The 19631-nt window shown below is 33.6% G+C and overlaps 1 protein-coding gene across 7 annotated transcripts in view; it reads left to right on the forward strand.

Annotated features, from left to right (window-relative positions):
- Positions 1-19631, forward strand: part of PDLIM5 (PDZ and LIM domain 5) — a 185420-nt gene that overhangs the window by 95233 nt on the left and 70556 nt on the right. For 2 of the 7 annotated variants that reach the window (XM_032460004.1, XM_032459960.1), the window contains exons 4-9: positions 5936-5978; positions 7927-8018; positions 14141-14155; positions 16534-16551; positions 16835-17007; positions 17367-17403. In XM_032460004.1, the coding sequence (XP_032315895.1) occupies positions 5936-5978; positions 7927-8018; positions 14141-14155; positions 16534-16551; positions 16835-17007; positions 17367-17403 (378 nt within the window). Of the gene's footprint in view, positions 1-5935; positions 5979-7599; positions 8019-10958; positions 10976-14140; positions 14156-16533; positions 16552-16834; positions 17008-17366; positions 17404-17965; positions 19111-19631 lie in introns of those variants that run through there. The other 5 variants (XM_032459985.1, XM_032459994.1, XM_032459977.1 and 2 more) reach the window with 5 other exon arrangements.

The raw sequence follows: 19631 nt of genomic DNA on the forward strand, positions 1-19631 counted from the left end.
TTCTATTTTGTTGTTGTTTTCCCTTGAAACTTACCCTGGCAGATAATTTGATTATAACAGTATATAATCAGAAATGGAGAATAATAAATTTAGCCTAATGCTCCCTTCTCTCCCCACACCCTCCTTTTTTTCCCTCCTTGAAATTAGTGTAACCATGTGGGCCAGGGAAGCTCAGCATAAGTCCTTCCTTCTTCCCTCCCTCTCCCGCTCGTTCCTGCTCTCTCCTGCTTGATTTCCGACTGGTCGACTGGTCGCTGAAAATTTCTTCTCAAGCCCCATCAGAACTCCTGTAACTACCTGAAGAAGATCTTTACAACAGAAGCCCTTTCCCCTTTACCTAGGGAAGTAATTATCTACCAGTAACTGCCTGTTCTGGATTTATCAGAGCCACACCCAATTTCAGGACGACCTCAAGCAGAGGGAGTCCCAGGTACTCAGATGGACTAGAACAATTCCCTTGCTTCTTTTTACCTTCTTTCTCTGGCTCTTCAAAGTCTGTCCAGCTTTGGGTTATTTCTTCCTCTCTAGAGAAAAAAAATAGACTTTATTTAGTTCCCATGGTAAGACAGAAAATCAAAGAGAGGGAAAGAAAATGAGACTATGTATGAATGCATGTGTGTGTGGTGGAGTATAATCTTTTATAAGTTAAAAGGTTAGTTATGCTGAGATAGAATTATTTTGTACTTTTGTTTATAGATAATATAACCTTTACATGTTCTCAAATCATTTAGAAAAAACCACTGATGCATTGCTTTAAGTGATTTAAATATTTAGGGTTTGAGTTTTTAGGAAAGTCGACTGACTGAAAGTAAAATTAAATATGGGAAAATTGTTTAAAGAGACATCCCTCTGCACACTCGAGTGCTCCTTTTTGCCTTCTGGAGTTGCTTTGTTATTGCAAATTGACAACTTTGCAATTAAAGTGATTAATGATGTATCCCAGTGTTTATGGGTCCTGAGGTCAGTGAGCCCAAAGATGGCTGTGCTGTGGGAAACTTAGATGGAGCTCATCTCACGGAAGATGAACTAAAAATCCTCCTCTTTTCTGTGTGATTGTTTATGAGTTTAACTATATTAGATATGGTTGAAGGCAGTCACCAAGACATAATGAGTAATGTGAGTAACTTTTATCAGTCCAGTTTTGTTGCATAATTCCTCATTCTTAAACACTAATGTGAACATTCATTGGCTACTTAATTAATTAAAAACATGTTTTTATAAAACAGTATTGAGAAAAATTCATTGAGTGTTCATATGATGCAGTTTTTTATGATTCCCTTGAATCTGATCCTTAATAACGCTGTTGCGTATTTATGGCTTTGTTTTTCCTGCACGTTATTCTAACCAGGGTATCACAATTCTAGTTTCTAATACAATCCCTTATAACTTAGATTATAAATATAATCCTTTCAGCTGTACAGCCGGAAGTTCTGATACTGGTTGTAATGCATCACAGATTTTTATTTTGGATACTGCTCTTATAAAAATCGATCAACTTTCAAAATAGATTGTTGTAGCCACATTGATGATTTTGTTCTCTGAATTTCATGAGCCGAGGACAGTGCTGGGCCCAAGGCACTAGTCTCTCACCAGTCATGCTTTCTCCTGTACAGTGGCTGCACACTCAGGGAAGGGAGAACAGTAAGCAGATTGTTGAGTCCCATGGCACCGAGCCATTGCCAGGATCTCTGCTGGCTTGAAACACGTACTTCACAAAAGTGATTTGTGATGATCACTGTGGTTGAAAGGCAGATAGATATATTATCCCATTGCATATTTCCCAGGATTTGAAGAGAAAAATGTCAGAATGATTTTTAATAACTATACATCACTTTAAAAACTGTTTAAGTCTTTACAAAATTATTTGCTTTTATGTAATCTGTGACATTTCTAAAGTAAAGGAGCAGAGGCTCAATATAATATTGTTCTAAAAAAAGAAAGGCAACCATAAAAATTTTAACTTTGAAAACTATTTTTCTTTATTCATTTTTCCTTATTCGTTTCCTTTTCTCCTCCAGGAATATAGGAAATGTATATTTCACTTTGGTGAAGGAAATGAGATTTTCCCCCTAAAACATTAAGTTAGGCTCAGAGTCTTTGGGTATCTTACTTAACAAAGTTCAGGAAAGCACTAGTTTGATAAGAAAGATATTCTGTGTAACAAAAGGTTCTGAGGATTTTATGGATTGTAATGTTTCTTGCCCTTAATTTTAGCCACCTGGAGGAGACTTAAGTAAGTTTTTCAGACTGGCAGAGATTTACTGTCTTTACTGTTTCTTCAAAACATTTCCTAGAGGGTTTTTCCCCTTCCTAACTCCAATCCTATGAAAGGTTTCCTAAGAAAATGAAGATTCTAAAAATGAATTCCAAAAATGAATATTCTACACTTCAAATGGATGTGGACCACAGTATTTTCTTTTTTAGACATTTGAAGGCTTTGAGTAGTCCTGTGGCTAAAATGCTTATGTAACTTTAACTTCAAGTTTTCTAGATATCTTTGATAACAGAACCTTTGTTTTTTTTTTGGTTTTGTGTTTTGGGAAGTAGTTTTCTCCAAAGCATGCTTTGAGAAATAGTCTTAATTTTTTAAAAGTGGCACATGTACAGTGCATAAAATATGGAAAACACACAAAAGGGAAAAAATAAATATTCATAGAGAGCCTCTGCTAAAATGTTGATGTGTTTCCATCCACTTTTTTCCATGCATTGATCATGCTGCATATGCTATTTTATATTTTCCTTTTTTCACTTAACATTATACAATCAGAAGCATGTTATCATATAGTCAGAATTTTTTCTAAAAATGGTTTTAATCATTGCAAAGTGTTTCATCATGTGGTTATATTACAGTTAACCATTTTCTCATTTGTATATTTAATCACTTGTTTCCTATTTTTCACTATTACGAGTTTTACTATAGGGAATGAATATCTTTATACATAAAGTCCTTTCCTTATTTCAGATTATTTCTATGATAGATTCCTAGATGTTGATTTAATAAGTCAAAGGGCATGAGCTTTCTTCAAGGCTTTTTACAAATAAATGCCAAATTATTTTCCGAAAGAATGGTAATAATACATAGTTCTTCAAGCAACATATCGAGTATTCTTACAAGCATTATGTATTAACATTTTTTAAAACTACACATTTGAAAATGAAAGATGATGTATCTTTTATTTTGTTGTCCTGTGATAATTAGTTAAGTTTGATTTTAAAAAAATTAGTGTTAACTGCTATTCATTAGTTTTCAGATTTCATTTGTCATGTATTTTATATCTCCCAAACCATGGTGGTATCATAAGAATGTGTAATCACACTTAAGTATAAATCTTATGTACCCTACTGATCTTTTAAAATGTAACAAATGTATGTTATAGATTTTATTTACATATTCTGCATGTTAAACATGTTTTTCCAAATATTTTTAATGTGGACAGGTTGACTTCCTGTTTATCCCCCAAAACAAAATAACACATTAAAATGAAGGCTATTTTTAACAAAAGAGTTCAACAATTACATGGCTTAAACTGTGAGCGCCTATAAATATTGAGGTCAGATGTGTACCTGATTGATATGTCATAGAGTAACTCTAAGGGATCTTCTGTGTTTTAATGATTCTGTGACTCATTTGGTAGTTATTTAAATGTTTAAACCAACAGAACTAATTTTTTTTGCATCTAGTGTCAACTCTTTCATTTGACATTTAATTATGAGCCAGTCTTTTATTTTCCTCTGCAAAATGAAGCTTGTGTTTTCACTGTGTAACGGACTCAATCCTGGGACTTTGAGGGCATTGTTGCCTGTCTTGTCTTTGACTGCATTTCTTAGTTCAGGTCATTGCACTTGTGAGCTTTATCAGAAGGCAAGCAGGGCAAACATTCATAATTCAGTTTTACATTTTTTGGTGAATTCAGAATTTGAAGATGTATTTTTGTATAACTTTCAATCCATAAAATATGTTAAGACTGATTGTTATTCTGTGCACTCTCAACACACTAAGAGGTCAGACTCCAAAGTTAATGAAAACTAACCATTCTGGGACTTTTGTTGTTGTTGTTGCTAACACTGTTTAAATAAGAACTAACACCTAGAAAAAACGAAGGAGTTTGTCTTCATAGACACAGAATATATGCGTTTTATTCTGTTTGAAAACCTAGTGACCATTTAAACATCATCTTTTTTATTAATCGTTTTTGTATTGCTAAAAGAGCCCCACGCACCTGGAAGTGTCCAGATAAAAAAGGATATTGTCCTCTCAATTATGGCAAATTTTCAACAATGTCCTGTGTGGTTTTAATAAGTAGATCCTTTGTGATTACATCTTACTGTGAAATTTCAGTGAAAGGAGGATTCCACTTTTCTGTACTTAAACTTGTTTCATTTGTTTGTTATAATAACTCTATAAGCTATAAGAGAGATTGTTTGAGAGTGCACATGGAAAGTTGTGCAACTGCACAGTATTATTCTGCACTGCAGTAACTGAATGTTAGCATCTATTGTGGCCTCTCATTAGGTTAGCCAGTTATTCAGTCAGTGCTTGCCCTGGCTAACCAAATTAGTTGTTACTGGAAAATTCAGTTGCTGCTAAAAAATGTTGATCAGAGTTCACTACTAGGTTATGATTATAGAGACCAAATATCCTGTGTTTGCATCTCTGTAAGTAAAAAGCATCTCATGGTTGCAGCTTAAAATGATCACATTATTTACCTGCTGTTGTTACATTTTTTGAATTCTGCACTTGCTGTCTAATTCTCAGGCTCGTGTGGTGTAAGAGTCAGGCTGCTTCCTGCATTGTTAAACATAGCATATACTCTAATACTGGGGAAATAGCCTTTAAAGCATTCAGAGTTTTCTGATCATTTGGTTACTATCCTTGACTACAGCCAGTGTATTGTAATAAGTAAGAACTGTTGGCTTTAGCCCCAGTCTGGTAAGTAATTTACTTTAACTGAAGTTCCTCATATGAAAAGTGGGAAAAATGATAGTTGCTACTTTGGTTAGTTGTCATGATTATAAGAGATAATTGCTCTGAATCAGTTATTGTTACTATCAGTCCATGCTAAATAAAGGGACAGTAATATACAAAAAAGCATATATTAAAAATAATAAATTTGAGTGTACATGTGCATGACTGGGACCTTATGCTGTACACTGGAAATTTATTGTAACTGACTATACTTCAATTAAAATATAGTAATAAATTTGAATTTGGGAATAGTTCTGTGCATGTTTTTTTATCCTTCTTTCCTTGTTCTCTCCCTCCCACACTCAATACTGATGACCTGTTCCAGGCCAGACACAGGGCTGATATAGAGACACAAATGGGGCATGGTCATTGCTATCACTGAAAGTTTAGCCTAGTGGAAGAGCTTACAGTTTGGTTTTAGTAGAACAGATACATTAATTTACACTTAAGAATATAAATACAAAATAAATGCTCATTTTGTGACCCAGCTCACCCAGAATTGATTCAGTATTTTCACAGAGACCCAATGCCCTGTGGGCATCTTCATAGGGGATTGAAAAAGCAGAAAAGGCAGATACCATTGGAGATAGAGATGCAGATGATTTGTTTCAAGAACCACTCAAGGGTCAGAAAGTCATGTTTATTTTTCTTTACCCTGTTTGATAGGGAATAGCCTTAATTTAAAGATTAAACACTGGTACATTAGCACACAAGATTGGTGTTTGTCTTTCCTTATTTGAGTGTGTAGAGAACTAATGAATGCCTAGTGTGTGAGGTATTGGGTCTTGCAGCATTTAGTTGCATGAACCAGTTAGTAAACTGTGAATGGTCAAAACCATGAATTACAAAACCATAAATTCTGATGATCTGGTATATTAAGGTATATAGTAATAAAATTCCATTAATAAGAAGTTTGTAACAATTTATGTTTTTTTTTTTTTTTCCTTTCTTTCTTTCTTCTCCTCTCAGAGCATCTGCTATACCCAAGCCAGAGCCGGTTCCTGTTCAAAAGGTGTGTTTCTAGTCTAGCATCACTGAGGTACCATTTGATTGTCCCTCTTGAACCACTGTGGCTTCCATCCCTATCTCAGGCCATACTGACAGTTTATAGTTTCAGTACAGTTTTCCTCACAGTTTTCCTTTAAAGACAACTGGGAAAGTGGAAATCAATCCATACAGAATTATCATCTGTAATTATGCCTAAATTATTTAAATATATTTCCTAGGTTGTATATTATCAGTAACTTATATCCGAATTTCTTACATTCACTTTTGATTTGCCTGGCTTTATTTACATATTCTAAAGAGAATAAATAAGTGGTTACCAAAAATGAATATTACAATAAGCCTTTAATAACATTTTATTAATAGTGTTAATAAATTTTTAAATTACATTTGCAGAGTATTCTTGGATTAGGTTATTGGCAGGTACCCTTTTTTCCCTCAAATATAACCTCAAATTGTTCCAAGCCATTTTTCATATACATCTGGTTTATGCTTTTTGGGGTTTTCCCCTTAATTTTACTTGTGCCTTTCCATTGAATTACTTATATTGATACATTGAGGCATTAAGCTACTTTATCCTCTCAATTACCTTATTATTTCTGCAAGATTAATTTAGATTATCTTTTTTTCCCCCTCAGATTAACTGTAATAGAGCCACCATTGTATACTTTTTAAAGAATTTGATTGGTTTTCTTTTGGGATGGTAGAAACTGATTTTTGAATATCATGGAAGCTTCAGTTGTATTTTTAAACTTTACACTTGCTTTGGGATAGGGGTTTGCAAATGCAAATTCTGTTAATTTTAGGAGGACTTGATTTTTCTTACTAGTTATTTTTTGTTTGGCTGATAGCAGTGAAGAAACATCTGAGATCTTTGGTGTTTCCTTCATGTAACTATTACTAAATATTTATTTTGGAAAGGGAAGAATTTTATTCCATTTTTAGTGATATTTCAGAACAAGAGAGAGAAATGAGATTACAGGAAAAGAAAAGGATTGATTTTGTTTTTTTCATTTGTTTGCTTTTTTTGTTGAGTTTTTTTTAAGAAGAAATTTCTTGATTCAAAATAACTAATTAGAATGTGCAGATTTCTGAGTTAGATGAAAATGAACATTCCTTTTTTTTAAATTCAAGAGTTAGAAATATGCTGCTACTTCTGCATGAATCAAATAATTATACTCTGGAGAGTAATTAAGCATGTTTGAAAGATGGAATTATAATTGAGACTCTGGATATTTTAAAATAAACATTTTGGTTAGTGATGTTTTGTTTATTGTAGGGTATTTAAAAAATTTTCCTTTGGAATATGTCTGAATTGGGACTTATGTTGGCCTTTTGGCTTTTTGATAACTTTCCTGCTCTATTTCCTAAATATTTTGAACTCCTTTCATTTTTATATAAAAAATATATATATGCACTCAATATGTGCATCTGTGTTATGCTTGTTGGGACCAGTTAGCATGCATGCTATGTTATATGAACTCATTGTTTTTATCTGGAAACATGTGAAGTTTGGCCTGCTAACATTGTGTTTGTGTTTTAAAAAATGAGCTGTGTGTTCTTTTCAGTGGATCTATTTTGCATGTATTTGGCGTGTTTTTGTGTATGTTTATTTTTATTTTACATAGGGAGAACCCAAAGAAGTAGTTAAACCTGTGCCCATTACATCTCCTGCTGTGTCCAAAGTCACTTCCACAACCAACATGGCCTACAATAAGGCACCACGGCCCTTTGGTTCTGTGTCTTCACCAAAAGTCACATCCATCCCATCACCATCGTCCGCCTTCACCCCAGCCCATGTGACCACTTCATCACATGCTTCCCCTTCACCTGTGGCCGCTGTCACTCCTCCCCCATTTGCTGCACCTGGACTGCATGCTAATGCCAACCTTAGTGCTGACCAGCGTTCGTCTGCACTGAGCGCTGGTAAACCTGCAGTTAATGTCCCACGGCAGCCCACAGTCACCAGCGTGTGTTCCGAGACTGCTCAGGAGCTAGCAGAGGGACAGAGAAGAGGATCCCAGGGTGACAGTACACAGCAAAATGGGTAGGTGGCCAAGGGTGCTTTCTGCTTTTGTCAAAACTCTTCTTTCAGGCAATTTCCAGGCAACATTCCCCCCAAATCAGCTGTTCTTTGAAGGAAGGGAGATGAAGTTTTGTTTGCTTCATTAGCATGTAGCTTTATGTTATATACGTATAGCAGTTTCTGCAAGGCAATTATAGGTTAATCCAAACCTAATTATGCATTTTGACATGTTATGAACCCTGTCACCTACTCTGTAACTCGTTTTCTCCAACTCTTGGCACAGCGAGGAGCAGCTGGCACTTATAATGCAGAGCAATTCTTGGATCTTTCTTCCTCAATTTTTCCATCCTTTTATTAGCCACCAAAGGTTTAAACAGAATGGTTGCAGTTACTGTCCGCTTATGTATCTCATGCTAAAGAGAGAGAAAATGAGAAGTTTGTAGGAAGCTTTTTTTCTAGGGAGTAGTCTTAAGACAGAAAACAAATTAGCTTTGACTCATGTCTGTGTGTGATGCACTAGTCTAGGTCAGATAGCTAAACAGTATTCTTTTCAGATAAACTTATGCTAGAATTTAGTCTTTATAAGCAAGCAGTAATGAGAGACAGTAACATTAAGGGATGCTTAAAAAGCAGAAGCAAATTGGAGAGTATTTTCATTGTAAAGATTTTTCTAAAATAAATAGGTTTAAAGCAATGGATACTAAATATATAAGGTTAGCAGAACTTTTTGAAAATCTATCCCTTATAGTTTTCCCCTTTTGGTGGTATAGGTTTTAAAAAAAATGGTTGAAGTCTGCTTTCAATAGCCTCCATTTATAGATGGTCATTTTATTCTTTTTGGAATTCAGTGACCATACTTTAAGCCAAAATCATTTTGGTAAAATCATTTTGATCAGATTTATTGTGACAAAAGTGTCTTTTTAAAAGGAAAACAAAAGGAAATAATCTACATGCGTGCTTGTTTTTACCAATGCTGGTTCCCAGGAAAATATAATTAAAATAATTGTGTGGAGAGGTTCTTTCTGAGCTAATCCCTTCTGAATGTTAATTCATGTAATGAAGGGGCTGTGCTTTCATAGTGCTGCTGTCATGGCAACCTGAGGGCTTTGGAAAAGAAGGTGGCAGGGGTCCAGGCGGCTGCTGAGAACAAGGAGCAGGTCTGGAAGGACAGATACTGGATCCTACATGTGGTTTTGTGGTTGTGGGTGGCTTTTTAAAGTTGTACTCTATATATTGAGGAAAACTAGTGTCCTTCAAAGAATGTTATTTCTCCTTTCATGGGAAGAAGAGAAATAGTATGTAGTGTTGAGGTGTGTGTGGCTCTGTTTTTTATTTTTTTAGTATGTCTATTTGAAGACAGTAGATTTTAGAATAATCAAAGTAGGTATCCTGAAAAGCCAGATGCTACCTGTCAAAGGCTAGCCTCCTGGAAAACTAAAAGCAGAAGTTTACCATGTTTGTGAAGTTCCAGGTCCAGTAGGAGAAAGTCCTTTGAAGGACATGTTGGCGTTAAAAATCTTTTCTCCTTGCTAACACTTCTTGAAATTTTATAACAAGGACTTCTTCATGGAAAATTATAGAGATAAAGGCAAATTGAGGTTACAGAAAACTCTACATGGAAAATAGGTGAAAATACCAAGCTTAAATTTTGTGTTTTATGAATACAGCTTTGGTGATTAAACTTGATTTAAAGATTATTATTTTCAGGCTGAAGCTGTAGACAGCGGTGTAGTTACAGGGCCTTTACAGTGGCTTCTTAATCAGTCGACATGTGATCATTGAGCACATGCCTGGTGCCCAGCACTGTTCAAGATTCTGGAGAAGAGAGATTATTACATGGTTTGCATCATTAACAAGCAAGTAACTACTTTGTATTTGCAAACCGATTGCATTTGAGAACAGCTTAATTTCAAACGTTGTCCAGATATGAGCACAGTGAAAACTTTTACTGTGAAAACAAAATGTGCTGTCTAAGACAGATTTGCAATGCTCTTTCCACATTTAGATCAGAGAGATCCAAAATAAGAATTTACTATTTTACTAGTCAGTGATGTGCCATTTTGATGAGCAGGTGTTTTGTGATATTGATGAATGTATTTCCTCCATCAGGTGTCAAATTGTTTCCCTGAAATCACTGTCAGACTTTTTACTAATTCTGTGATTATTAAATTTCCTGTATTTTTTATAGTGTTACAAAAGATCTGCAACAGAATTCTTTCACAGTTGAGAACTTGTTACTTTTCATTAATTACTTTTCATTTTAAAAATATTATATGGCAGTAACCAAAAATTAGGCGTTTAGAGGATGTAAAAAGTTAAATGCGTAAGTTATCTGTTTCTTCAAAGCAGAAAGACTTTTAGTCTTTAAGTGATTTAAAGTAACTAGCTAGTTTGCCAGTTTGATAGGCATCCCACTTAAATTTATATAGGATTAATAAACATAAGACAAACAAGTACTTATTAATTATACATCAATCTGAGAAATAGTTATCCATCCTAATAGTATGGAATCTAATAATTATGTTGATATTTTAAAACTATCTCTTAATAATACTATGTTAGCAATCTTGTTCCTTCTTATAAATCATAATGAACAAGAGACAAGGGACTTTTAAGAAATTTTTAGTTTTTCTTCAACATATACCAATTACTAGTCTTAGTTTACTGTTTTCTTTACTACCTTACTCAGAGCAGAATGGAACTTTACATTCCAAACTGGAAGGGAAACTATTTTGCATCAGGTAGTATAAGTGATTTCCCTTTTCCCTTTTCATGTGCCCTTGCATTATAATGTGCCACTGCTTTCAAGAGGTAAGTCTTTCAGGTATCCTTCATTAATTTTAATTTCATTGGACTGCAGTTTCTTCTAACAGTTCCTATGTGGTATTTTGAAGAATCTGGCCTTGGAATATGCAAAATATGGTATGGTAGTAATGTTTTTACATGCTTTTCTCTTTGCAGAAAACAAAAGTGACAAAGTTAGTATCCACATTACTGGAGAGGAAATATGGTGATTTATATAATGAATAAACAGCATGAATGCCTGATTTTTGCAAAATTAAGTTAAATTTTGCAAAACAGCTATAATTTAGAATAACCACATTTAGTTTTTTCAATAAGTTTGGTTTGCATTGCTATGTTGTAGTGAATTGCTTTATGGTAATTAATAGTAATGTTTAACTTTTGTCATAAAATATATGTGGGGTTTGCTGTGTAATGGTTTAAAAGAGGTAATGTTTGGGATAATTTGTATCATTCAAGACTGTTAGAAAACAAAGGTAGAAGAGAAAGCATAAATATACGTACCACTAGTGAACAGTCTATATAAAACTGAATTGATTTCCGAATTTATATTAAAACTCATTGTTTCTCAGGTAAAGTCTCAGAGAACTTTTTTGATTTTTTTGACAATGTTGTTGAAAGGTTTAGAACTTTAATATATAGTCGTGTGTCATTGGAAGATAGAAAGTCTATACACCTTTGAAATTAGTTAAGAGATAATTACTAGCTTGTTAAATGTCACAGGTAGTTGGGAGAGACATTGGAAATCACTGTGGTATAACTTTTAAACCTTGCTTTTGTGTCTATTGGTATTGACAGTAAACTGGTGATTACTTGCTTTAAAAATAGATTAAAATCATATTAGGTAAGAACTTTAATTTTGTGTTACATTACTATAGATAGAATTGGAAATGTGGAATATCTATCTTAGACACACTGAAGGGAATTAACTATTGAATTATTAGAGCAACTTTATCCCAGTGTGGCTGTGGTCTCAGTAATTGAGTAGTTTCATGTTCTAGACACATAGGAATATTGCACACCAATGCACTAGAGGAACATTCCCCAAACCCTGATTTATTGTTTTCTATTTAAAGTTAGTCTTACACACAGGGACTTCTGCTAGTTACTAGGTTCCAGTGTTAACAATTTATTAACAGTTTGACTTGTAAGGGGGAAAAATTGGGTCTTGGAAAAATAAATTTAAGCATTTAGGTTAAATACATATACATTTTTTAATTCTTTAAAGATTCAGTTACTTTATTATTATTATGCATTGTGCTAGATGTTTTTAAATGCACTATGTGATTGAATTCTCATTTAAACTTTGAACCTTGAGAGGTTACTTAAATTTCTCAAGTCATGTAGCTTGCGATTGAGCTAAGATTCAAGGCTAGGTTTTTTGAAGCCAGATTTTGGTGTGTCTTGCTCTGCGTCGCTTGTTTGTGACCTAGGCTTATTTCTGTTACTTTGAATAAGTATTTGTTTTTAATGGTTATAGACTAAATTGAGTGAATTGAGGCTACATGAGTGAATAATGTGCATAAACTATAGTTGGGTTTGATAGTGTTTCTTTTATATTGTGCAGTTGGAGGATCTGTTCTAACAACAAACCTGTATTGGTGTATTTTTCAGAGGGCCTGAAAACATGTGCCCTTACAAGAGGTCTGAAAGATGCAGCAATTGTCATTCATTTCACTGTTGAGGAAAAAGAGGCTTCTGGGGATTGCACCTGTCTGGGCACAGGGGAAGTGGGCAGCATAGCCAGGGTGCAAAACCATGTCATCTGACTGTCCTGATGACACATATGCCACTGTGGTGTATGATGGGATGTTCCACTTGGGCACATTTTCTAAAAGTCATGAAAGTATCTGTTCAACATATTAAAATTGGCATCTTTAGGCTTTAGCCAATCAACCCTCTGCTGGCTACCACCCACCACACTGTAGAATATTTCCTCCTCAGCTTCTTGTTGACATTAAACTTTTCCCCTAAACTTTAAAATGTCTGAATATATATTTAAAATTGTATTCTGGTCAGAAGAGGTTATTTTGAAAAACTATTTCTCTACTATTTAAAATAACAAGGCAGAGGAGAAAATGCTTTGCATTATGGCTTAGAGAAGAATAAATACCCATAAATTACTGAGATTAACTTAATCCTGCGTCTCACCCCAACTCAGCAAAACTCAGCCCTCTATTGAGTTTTGAAACTAACTTTGACATGTGGAAATATGGCTTCTTAGTATTCAGACTGGTAGACAGTTTTTCTCACTATGTTTATAATCAGTTATTACTGTGACTAAAGTTTATTGCAGTAAGATTGATTCAGCATTGTGTTGAGAAACTGTATAGAGCTTATACTTGAGTCTTCTATCCATAATGGAATGTGAGTATATTTGTTTTTAACAATTCTACACTTAATAGGCTTTGAGAATGAATTCTGTTTTCACTCTTTAGATGTTATTAACCTAGTTCTTTTACCATATCATATCAGCTATGCCTTTCTGGGCAATGATTAGATTGCTGATCATACAGAACTGCGGAATTCCTACAAATCAGTTCTGAACGTCCTGAAATCTGCCTTGTTAAGAGGGCAGTAGTAATGATGAATAGGGAAGAGTCTGAAAATTGAGTAACAGCCCATTATTTGTGACCTGCCACTTCATGTATTTTTCATCATAATCACTACATTTTAAAAAATAAGAGAAGATTTTCAAATAGCATATCATTCCTTTATAATATATGATTCAGGATAATTTATGTGAGAGGATTACACTTGCTGTTAATGTATACTGCTTATATTATGTGAGACTAAAAGATTTTCTCTTAGTCTGTTCTGACTTTAAAAGTGATTCTAAAATGATCTGTTTTTACATCTTATGTCTACTTTATATTTTAATCTCTGCCTTTTGTTAGGAACACAATAGGAATTTAGATTCACTCTAAAACGAATTTTATAAAAGTCTAGAAAAATTTTAAATAGTGGATCTTTATTTCTTGGTATTAGTAACTTGAGACTTGAACTAGCATTCATATATAAAATATTTTTCGTTGATTTTGGAAGCCAAAAAAAAAAAAAAAACCCCAGAGAACTGTTGTCCAAATAATAACAGTGTAACAGAATTTTGACTAACACTTGTTCATTTTTGTTTGTCTGTGTTTACGTGATTATTTTGAAGCATGATGTTTGGTGTAGCATCTTCATGTAAATTCATTGTTTTGAATTTTGTTATTTCATTTTTCTTTTTCTTCTCCTTTTTTTATTTTTTTGGTCTCATCTTTGTTTTCCATCATCCTGGGGACATCAATGTCTTCTCTACTCTATCACGTCTTTTTGTGTGTGTATTATTCCTCCTTCAGTAACCCTGGCACCGTGTAAGTATCTAATCAATGATTTCTTTTCTAATTTTCATCATTGTCTCTGTAACCTTCCATCTGGCTTTCAACTTAACACCATCAGAAAATTTTGTTAGTATCTTCTCATTGCATAAAATGTTCAAGTATGTTAAGCAGCCTAGGAAACTTGTTTTTCACACCAGAGAACTTCATATGAATTAGTGTGTGTATTTTAGAAAACCCACACTTATGCAGTGGAAAATCTTAGTAAGCTAAACCTTCAGGAAGATAGATCAGCACTATGGACAGTATATACGGGAGTTAAAGATGTAGTTGGGGCCTCCCTTGTTAAGTATTTTTTTTAATTTGAATAAACTTGCTAATTTTGAATGTCTGTATTTTGAAATAAATTATTTGCTCTTGATAGTTAAATTTATATTCTATCCCAAATACATTTAAAAAATAAAATTGTTGAGATTATTCTTTTCTTTAATCATAGTCATCAGAGTTTGGAGTTTCAAAACCAGTAGATGTTTAGAAACTTTCTATCGCTTGACACAATCTGAAACTGTGGTGAATGTCACAAAGAGTCTAAGATGTACTATACTTTTTGCAGGTGTGTCATGGCTAAAAAGTATTTTTTAGTGGTGTCATTTTATTAATCTTAGTCTTAGCTTGACATAAAACTTTTCATTTTGTATTTTTATAGTTCAAACCTTTTGTAGAGAATAAAGTAGTCTTATACCTTAAATTGGCACCTTTTAAGAGTAAGCAATACTTACTATTTAAAATTATAATAAATTTAGTAGCTTAACGTTTTTCAAGTAATTGCATAAGATAAACTGTTGTCTGTTTAGGAATGGCCAAAGACAGTGTATTTATGAAATAATCTATATTTATTATTTTATAATTTTTAAAAATTATGTCTACTTTAAGAAGATTAGGAGGTTTTGTTTAATATTAGTTAAACGTGTTTTTGGTATTTTACTTCTAGAATATTAAAATTTTATCATAAATCATAGTAATTTTAATTACCATTATAATATGCTATTAAATATACCACTAAATGGTATTAAAACACTATTATTAGTATTGTATGTAAATACTATTGATCTGTTCTATATATATATAGATGACCTATAGTCTTAGAACATGCATTGCAAATAATTTTTCTAGTAATCGTTAAGGAACACATTACGTGATCATTACTTTGTGTTAGCTACTGTGGAAAGCACTTTACATACTTTAACCTGTCTTATTTATTCCTCAAAACGACCTTTTAAGGTAGATGGAATCCCCATTTCTCAAATGGGAAAAATTGGGGCTTGGAGAAATTAAATGACTTGCACAGAACACACACTGAGTGAAGGATGTATGTTTAGAACTATTATCTGACTCCAAAGCCAGTCTTAATGTTAATTCTATCATGTTCTTCACTGGACAAAAACTCTTCTAGTGTATTGAGACAGTTTTGATACTGTCCCTCTTAAAATGACAGCAGTCACGTGGCATCCTGAAAGCACTATGATTTTCTAGCAGAGTCTTGTGCCAGTTGTCTGCTAGTCCAGATTCAGGTTCCTTTTTGTCTTTTGAAACTAAACTCATAGCCTCTAAAAGTTTGCATTATACTATTTGTGGGGGAGAGGGTTGAGAAGGGAAGGAGTACTTATTAAGTTACCTAGATCTTGGGTTAAAGTGTTAAAGTCATGTACACTGTGAATTCCTTAATGGTTATACTTTATTAATAGAAAACTTAGTGTTCTTAGCAAGCTCAAAGTTTTTGAACTCTGTAGTTTACAGATCCCTTTCACATACATTATTTCATCTAATCCTGAGAACAGTGTTACTTTATATGTGATATTCTTGTCTTATAAATGAAAAAACTGAGGCTTAGTGAGATTGACTTGTCCAAAAATCACATATCTGAAAAGTCATAGACCCAGATTCATATCTTGGTCTTTTCATAAATATTTCATCGGTTTCTGATACACCACAGCTCTTCCTCACTGTGCTGATCCTTCACGCAGCTTTATTTAGGATGAGGGATATTTGTACACATCAATGAGAAAACCGTAGAAAATAACAGTTCTGACCCTTTTCAAAATTGTTATTGGAACTGCCGGTTTGCCCTGTACTAAACCACTCCTGGTTCCTGGACCTAGTGAGGAAATGGTCATTTAATTTTGTGAAAGCCAACACATTTTAGCAGCATGTGGGTATTTAATGGTGGTTATGAATATAATCCATATCTGTTTTGTTAGCCATAGGATGAACAATACAAGTAATTTTGAATTGTTTGATTTTAATTACTGTGGACTTTTCAGTTTCTTGTTATTTTCCTTCTTTTCTTATTCTTTTCTTTTCCTTTTCTTCATGTTGGAAATCTCTCTTCTGGGCCTTCTTCTGTCAATTAAAAGGAAAATCCCACCTAAACGGTAACCTTTCTGTTAAATAGATACTTATACTATTATTTTGTATTAGCATATAAGTACCTCTTTTTTTTTTTTTTACTAGTTAAGAAACCTAGTCTGCTTTATTTTAGAAGGATTTTTTTGTTTTTTAGAAAAATTGATGCTGAGGATACTTGAAAAAGCAAAATATGTTAAAGGAACATTGAGGGAAAAATGTATAAATTATAAACAACACAGAAGAGGGTATTTTATCTTTAACATAATTTAAATTTTTTTAATCCTGTTTTTTTTTCCTTCTTAACCCTAGCCCACCAAGAAAACACATTGTGGAGCGCTATACAGAGTTTTACCACATACCTACTCACAGTGATGCCAGCAAGAAGAGACTGATTGAGGATACTGAAGACTGGCGTCCAAGGACTGGAACGACTCAGTCTCGCTCTTTCCGAATCCTCGCCCAGATCACTGGGACTGAACATCGTAAGTGAATACCTAGGCTTCTAATAGATAAATATTCTTTGCCACAGAGACTAGCATTTAGGGTGATGGACAATTACTGGAGAATAGTAATTTTCCTGAGACAGTCTGCTTTTAAATTATGCCATGCATAATGGTATTGAAAATGAGAAACCAGCCCAAGAGGGTTATTACGGAAAGTGTAGAAGTAGTGTAGTTGTAGTACTGACTGTAGTCTGTAGCCAATGACAACACGATAGGGGTCTTTTTAGTGGCTCTGTGCAACTTGACCGTTTGGTATTAACTGATAACAGGTAATTGCTTAAGTGATTTTAAAGTTAAAAAAGGCAAACTAACATTGGATATTGCTTATTATATTTCAGTGAAAGAATCTGAAAGTGATCATACAAAGAAGGCAAAGTAAGTAGTCCATTTTTTGGTAAATTGAATGCTTTTTTTCATGAATGGTCGCAATTTGTTCTTTTCACCTTTTTGGTGTAATGGTATGGCATTTTGTCTTTGCAGCTGGAAACTAAGCTTAACTTTGGTGCCTTTTATGGGACTTATATGTACAACTTACAGATTTTTAAATTAGTAGATATTGTCTGGATTTTGTGTCTAAGGCTTATTTTTCTTTAGTACTGCAGTAAGTGGGCAGAAGGGTATATTTGGGGGTGCTTTGCTAACACTGCAGGTCTCTGTGAATGGGTTCGTGTGTTGTCTTGCAGTCTCCTTATTTGGGAATAAAAATTGAAGTTTCCATGAGGGTTCTGTAGATTAATTTCTGTATTTCTGAAAATGCTCTACCCTTAAAATCTTTGCTGTTAAAGCAGCTCTGTGAAATTCAGCTTTTATAAAGGCATGTTTTTTGCATGATGAACTAAGTGTAGAAACTTTTCCTTTCTCTTTCTTATGACTCTTCTATCACTTTCTTTTTCTTTCTTTCTTTTCTTTTTTTTTTTTTTTTTTTTTATTTCCACAGGGAAAAGATACCCCTTCACGTCTTTAGTCCCAAATACACAAAATTACGTGACTGGCACCATGAAGTTTCAGCACGTGCTCTTAACGTACAGTGATTTCTGAGCCTTGCTCCCCCAAGCAGTCAGCACATACCTTTCATTCACTTTTTTCTTTTCCTCCACCTTCATAGCAAAATCTGTATTAAGTTTGCTGTATGAAAGAAAAAGTAGAACCTTTTCTATACTTTCCTAACCATTTCCTGCTGTCATGAAAACAAAGAGGATGAACATGTTTTGTGCTAGTTAGTAGCTCAAAAATGTTAAACCAAGAGAGCAAATTAAGGAACTAGGTATGTTCAATGGATTTACATCTTTTTTATTGTTACTACGATAGTAACCTTGGAAAAGGAACTCTGTTTGTAAGTGGACTTCGGTTGGTTTTTTGAAGCAGAGGTAGATGAGCAAATAATGTCCTTGTCTCTTTTGGAAAATACTTCCTTTATGTTACTTCATTTCCCAAGGTTACTTTTAAGTTCATTATTACGTAATGTTCAAAGTAGGTTGTCAACTGTTCTAAATAAACAAATATGAGGAGGCAAGATAAAATAGAAAGGACTTTATTAGAATGGAATTCATTATAGATTTGGGTATTTTTTTTAAAGCAGACACTATTGAGAATGGCTATATGAGAGCAGGGAGCCTAGATTTGGCTCCTAAAAAAAGGAAAGAAGAGAATTCTGTCCCTACTGGCAATGGGGAATATCGTGTTCTTTTGGTTTGACTACTTTTAAAAATTCTATTTTCTACTAAAGGAAGTAGGTCTAAACTGGTGGATTTGTTTAGGGTATAGACAACTTCTAAGTATTAACTAGTAAGATATAGAAAAGATAGCTTTGCTTTGTTTCTAAATCAGAGGAAATGAACATAAAATAAATTGCAGTATGAATGATTCTTTATGCAACATCAGAGATATTTTACTTAGTGATATAAACTATTGTGCATTGCTGCTATTCCTGAGAAGCTCCATTTTAGGCAATACATGCAAGCTAAATATCTGAGCAGAATGCTTTCTGTCTTGTAATATAATGTATTATATATTAGATTAAATTCAATGATAAATGCATTTTGAAGTTTGGAAAAGTATTGTAATAAAGTTGCCTTTAACTTAGCTTTGTACTTGTTTTCTGTTTCCTTGAAGCTAGTAACAAGCTATCCAAGACTTTATAGTATCACTTGGATAAAATAAATGATTTTCTTGACATTTAATTTGGAAAACATTTTTAATTTTGTGAGGTTGCTAAAATGTGAGTGTGGAATATGACGAACATCCATATTCAGTTTTTTTCCTACCTTATTACATTATTTTACATGACGTTATATGTAACACATGAGATCAGTCAGACTAGAACACGACATAGAATTAGTCTTTGTGTGAAAATTATTGCTGAAGCATCTTTGCCTGCATTCAAGGTTCCATTTTTATTTTTCCAGGTTTTCTTCACTTTAATGTCACCGTAGAATAGGAAAACTGCCTGGTGATTTGGAGAAACTAACATTAATTGCAGTTAGTGAATACTGTTTAAAATTTGGCATGCCAAATGCATTTATAAAAGAATTCTAGGATTTAACTATGTTCATTTTTCTATGCTTAATACTATATTAAGATGTCTTTCTTTTAATTGCATCAGT

The sequence above is a fragment of the Camelus ferus genome, chromosome 2, assembly GCF_009834535.1.
Source record: "Camelus ferus isolate YT-003-E chromosome 2, BCGSAC_Cfer_1.0, whole genome shotgun sequence".
In the NCBI taxonomy this organism is placed as follows: domain Eukaryota; kingdom Metazoa; phylum Chordata; class Mammalia; order Artiodactyla; family Camelidae; genus Camelus; species Camelus ferus.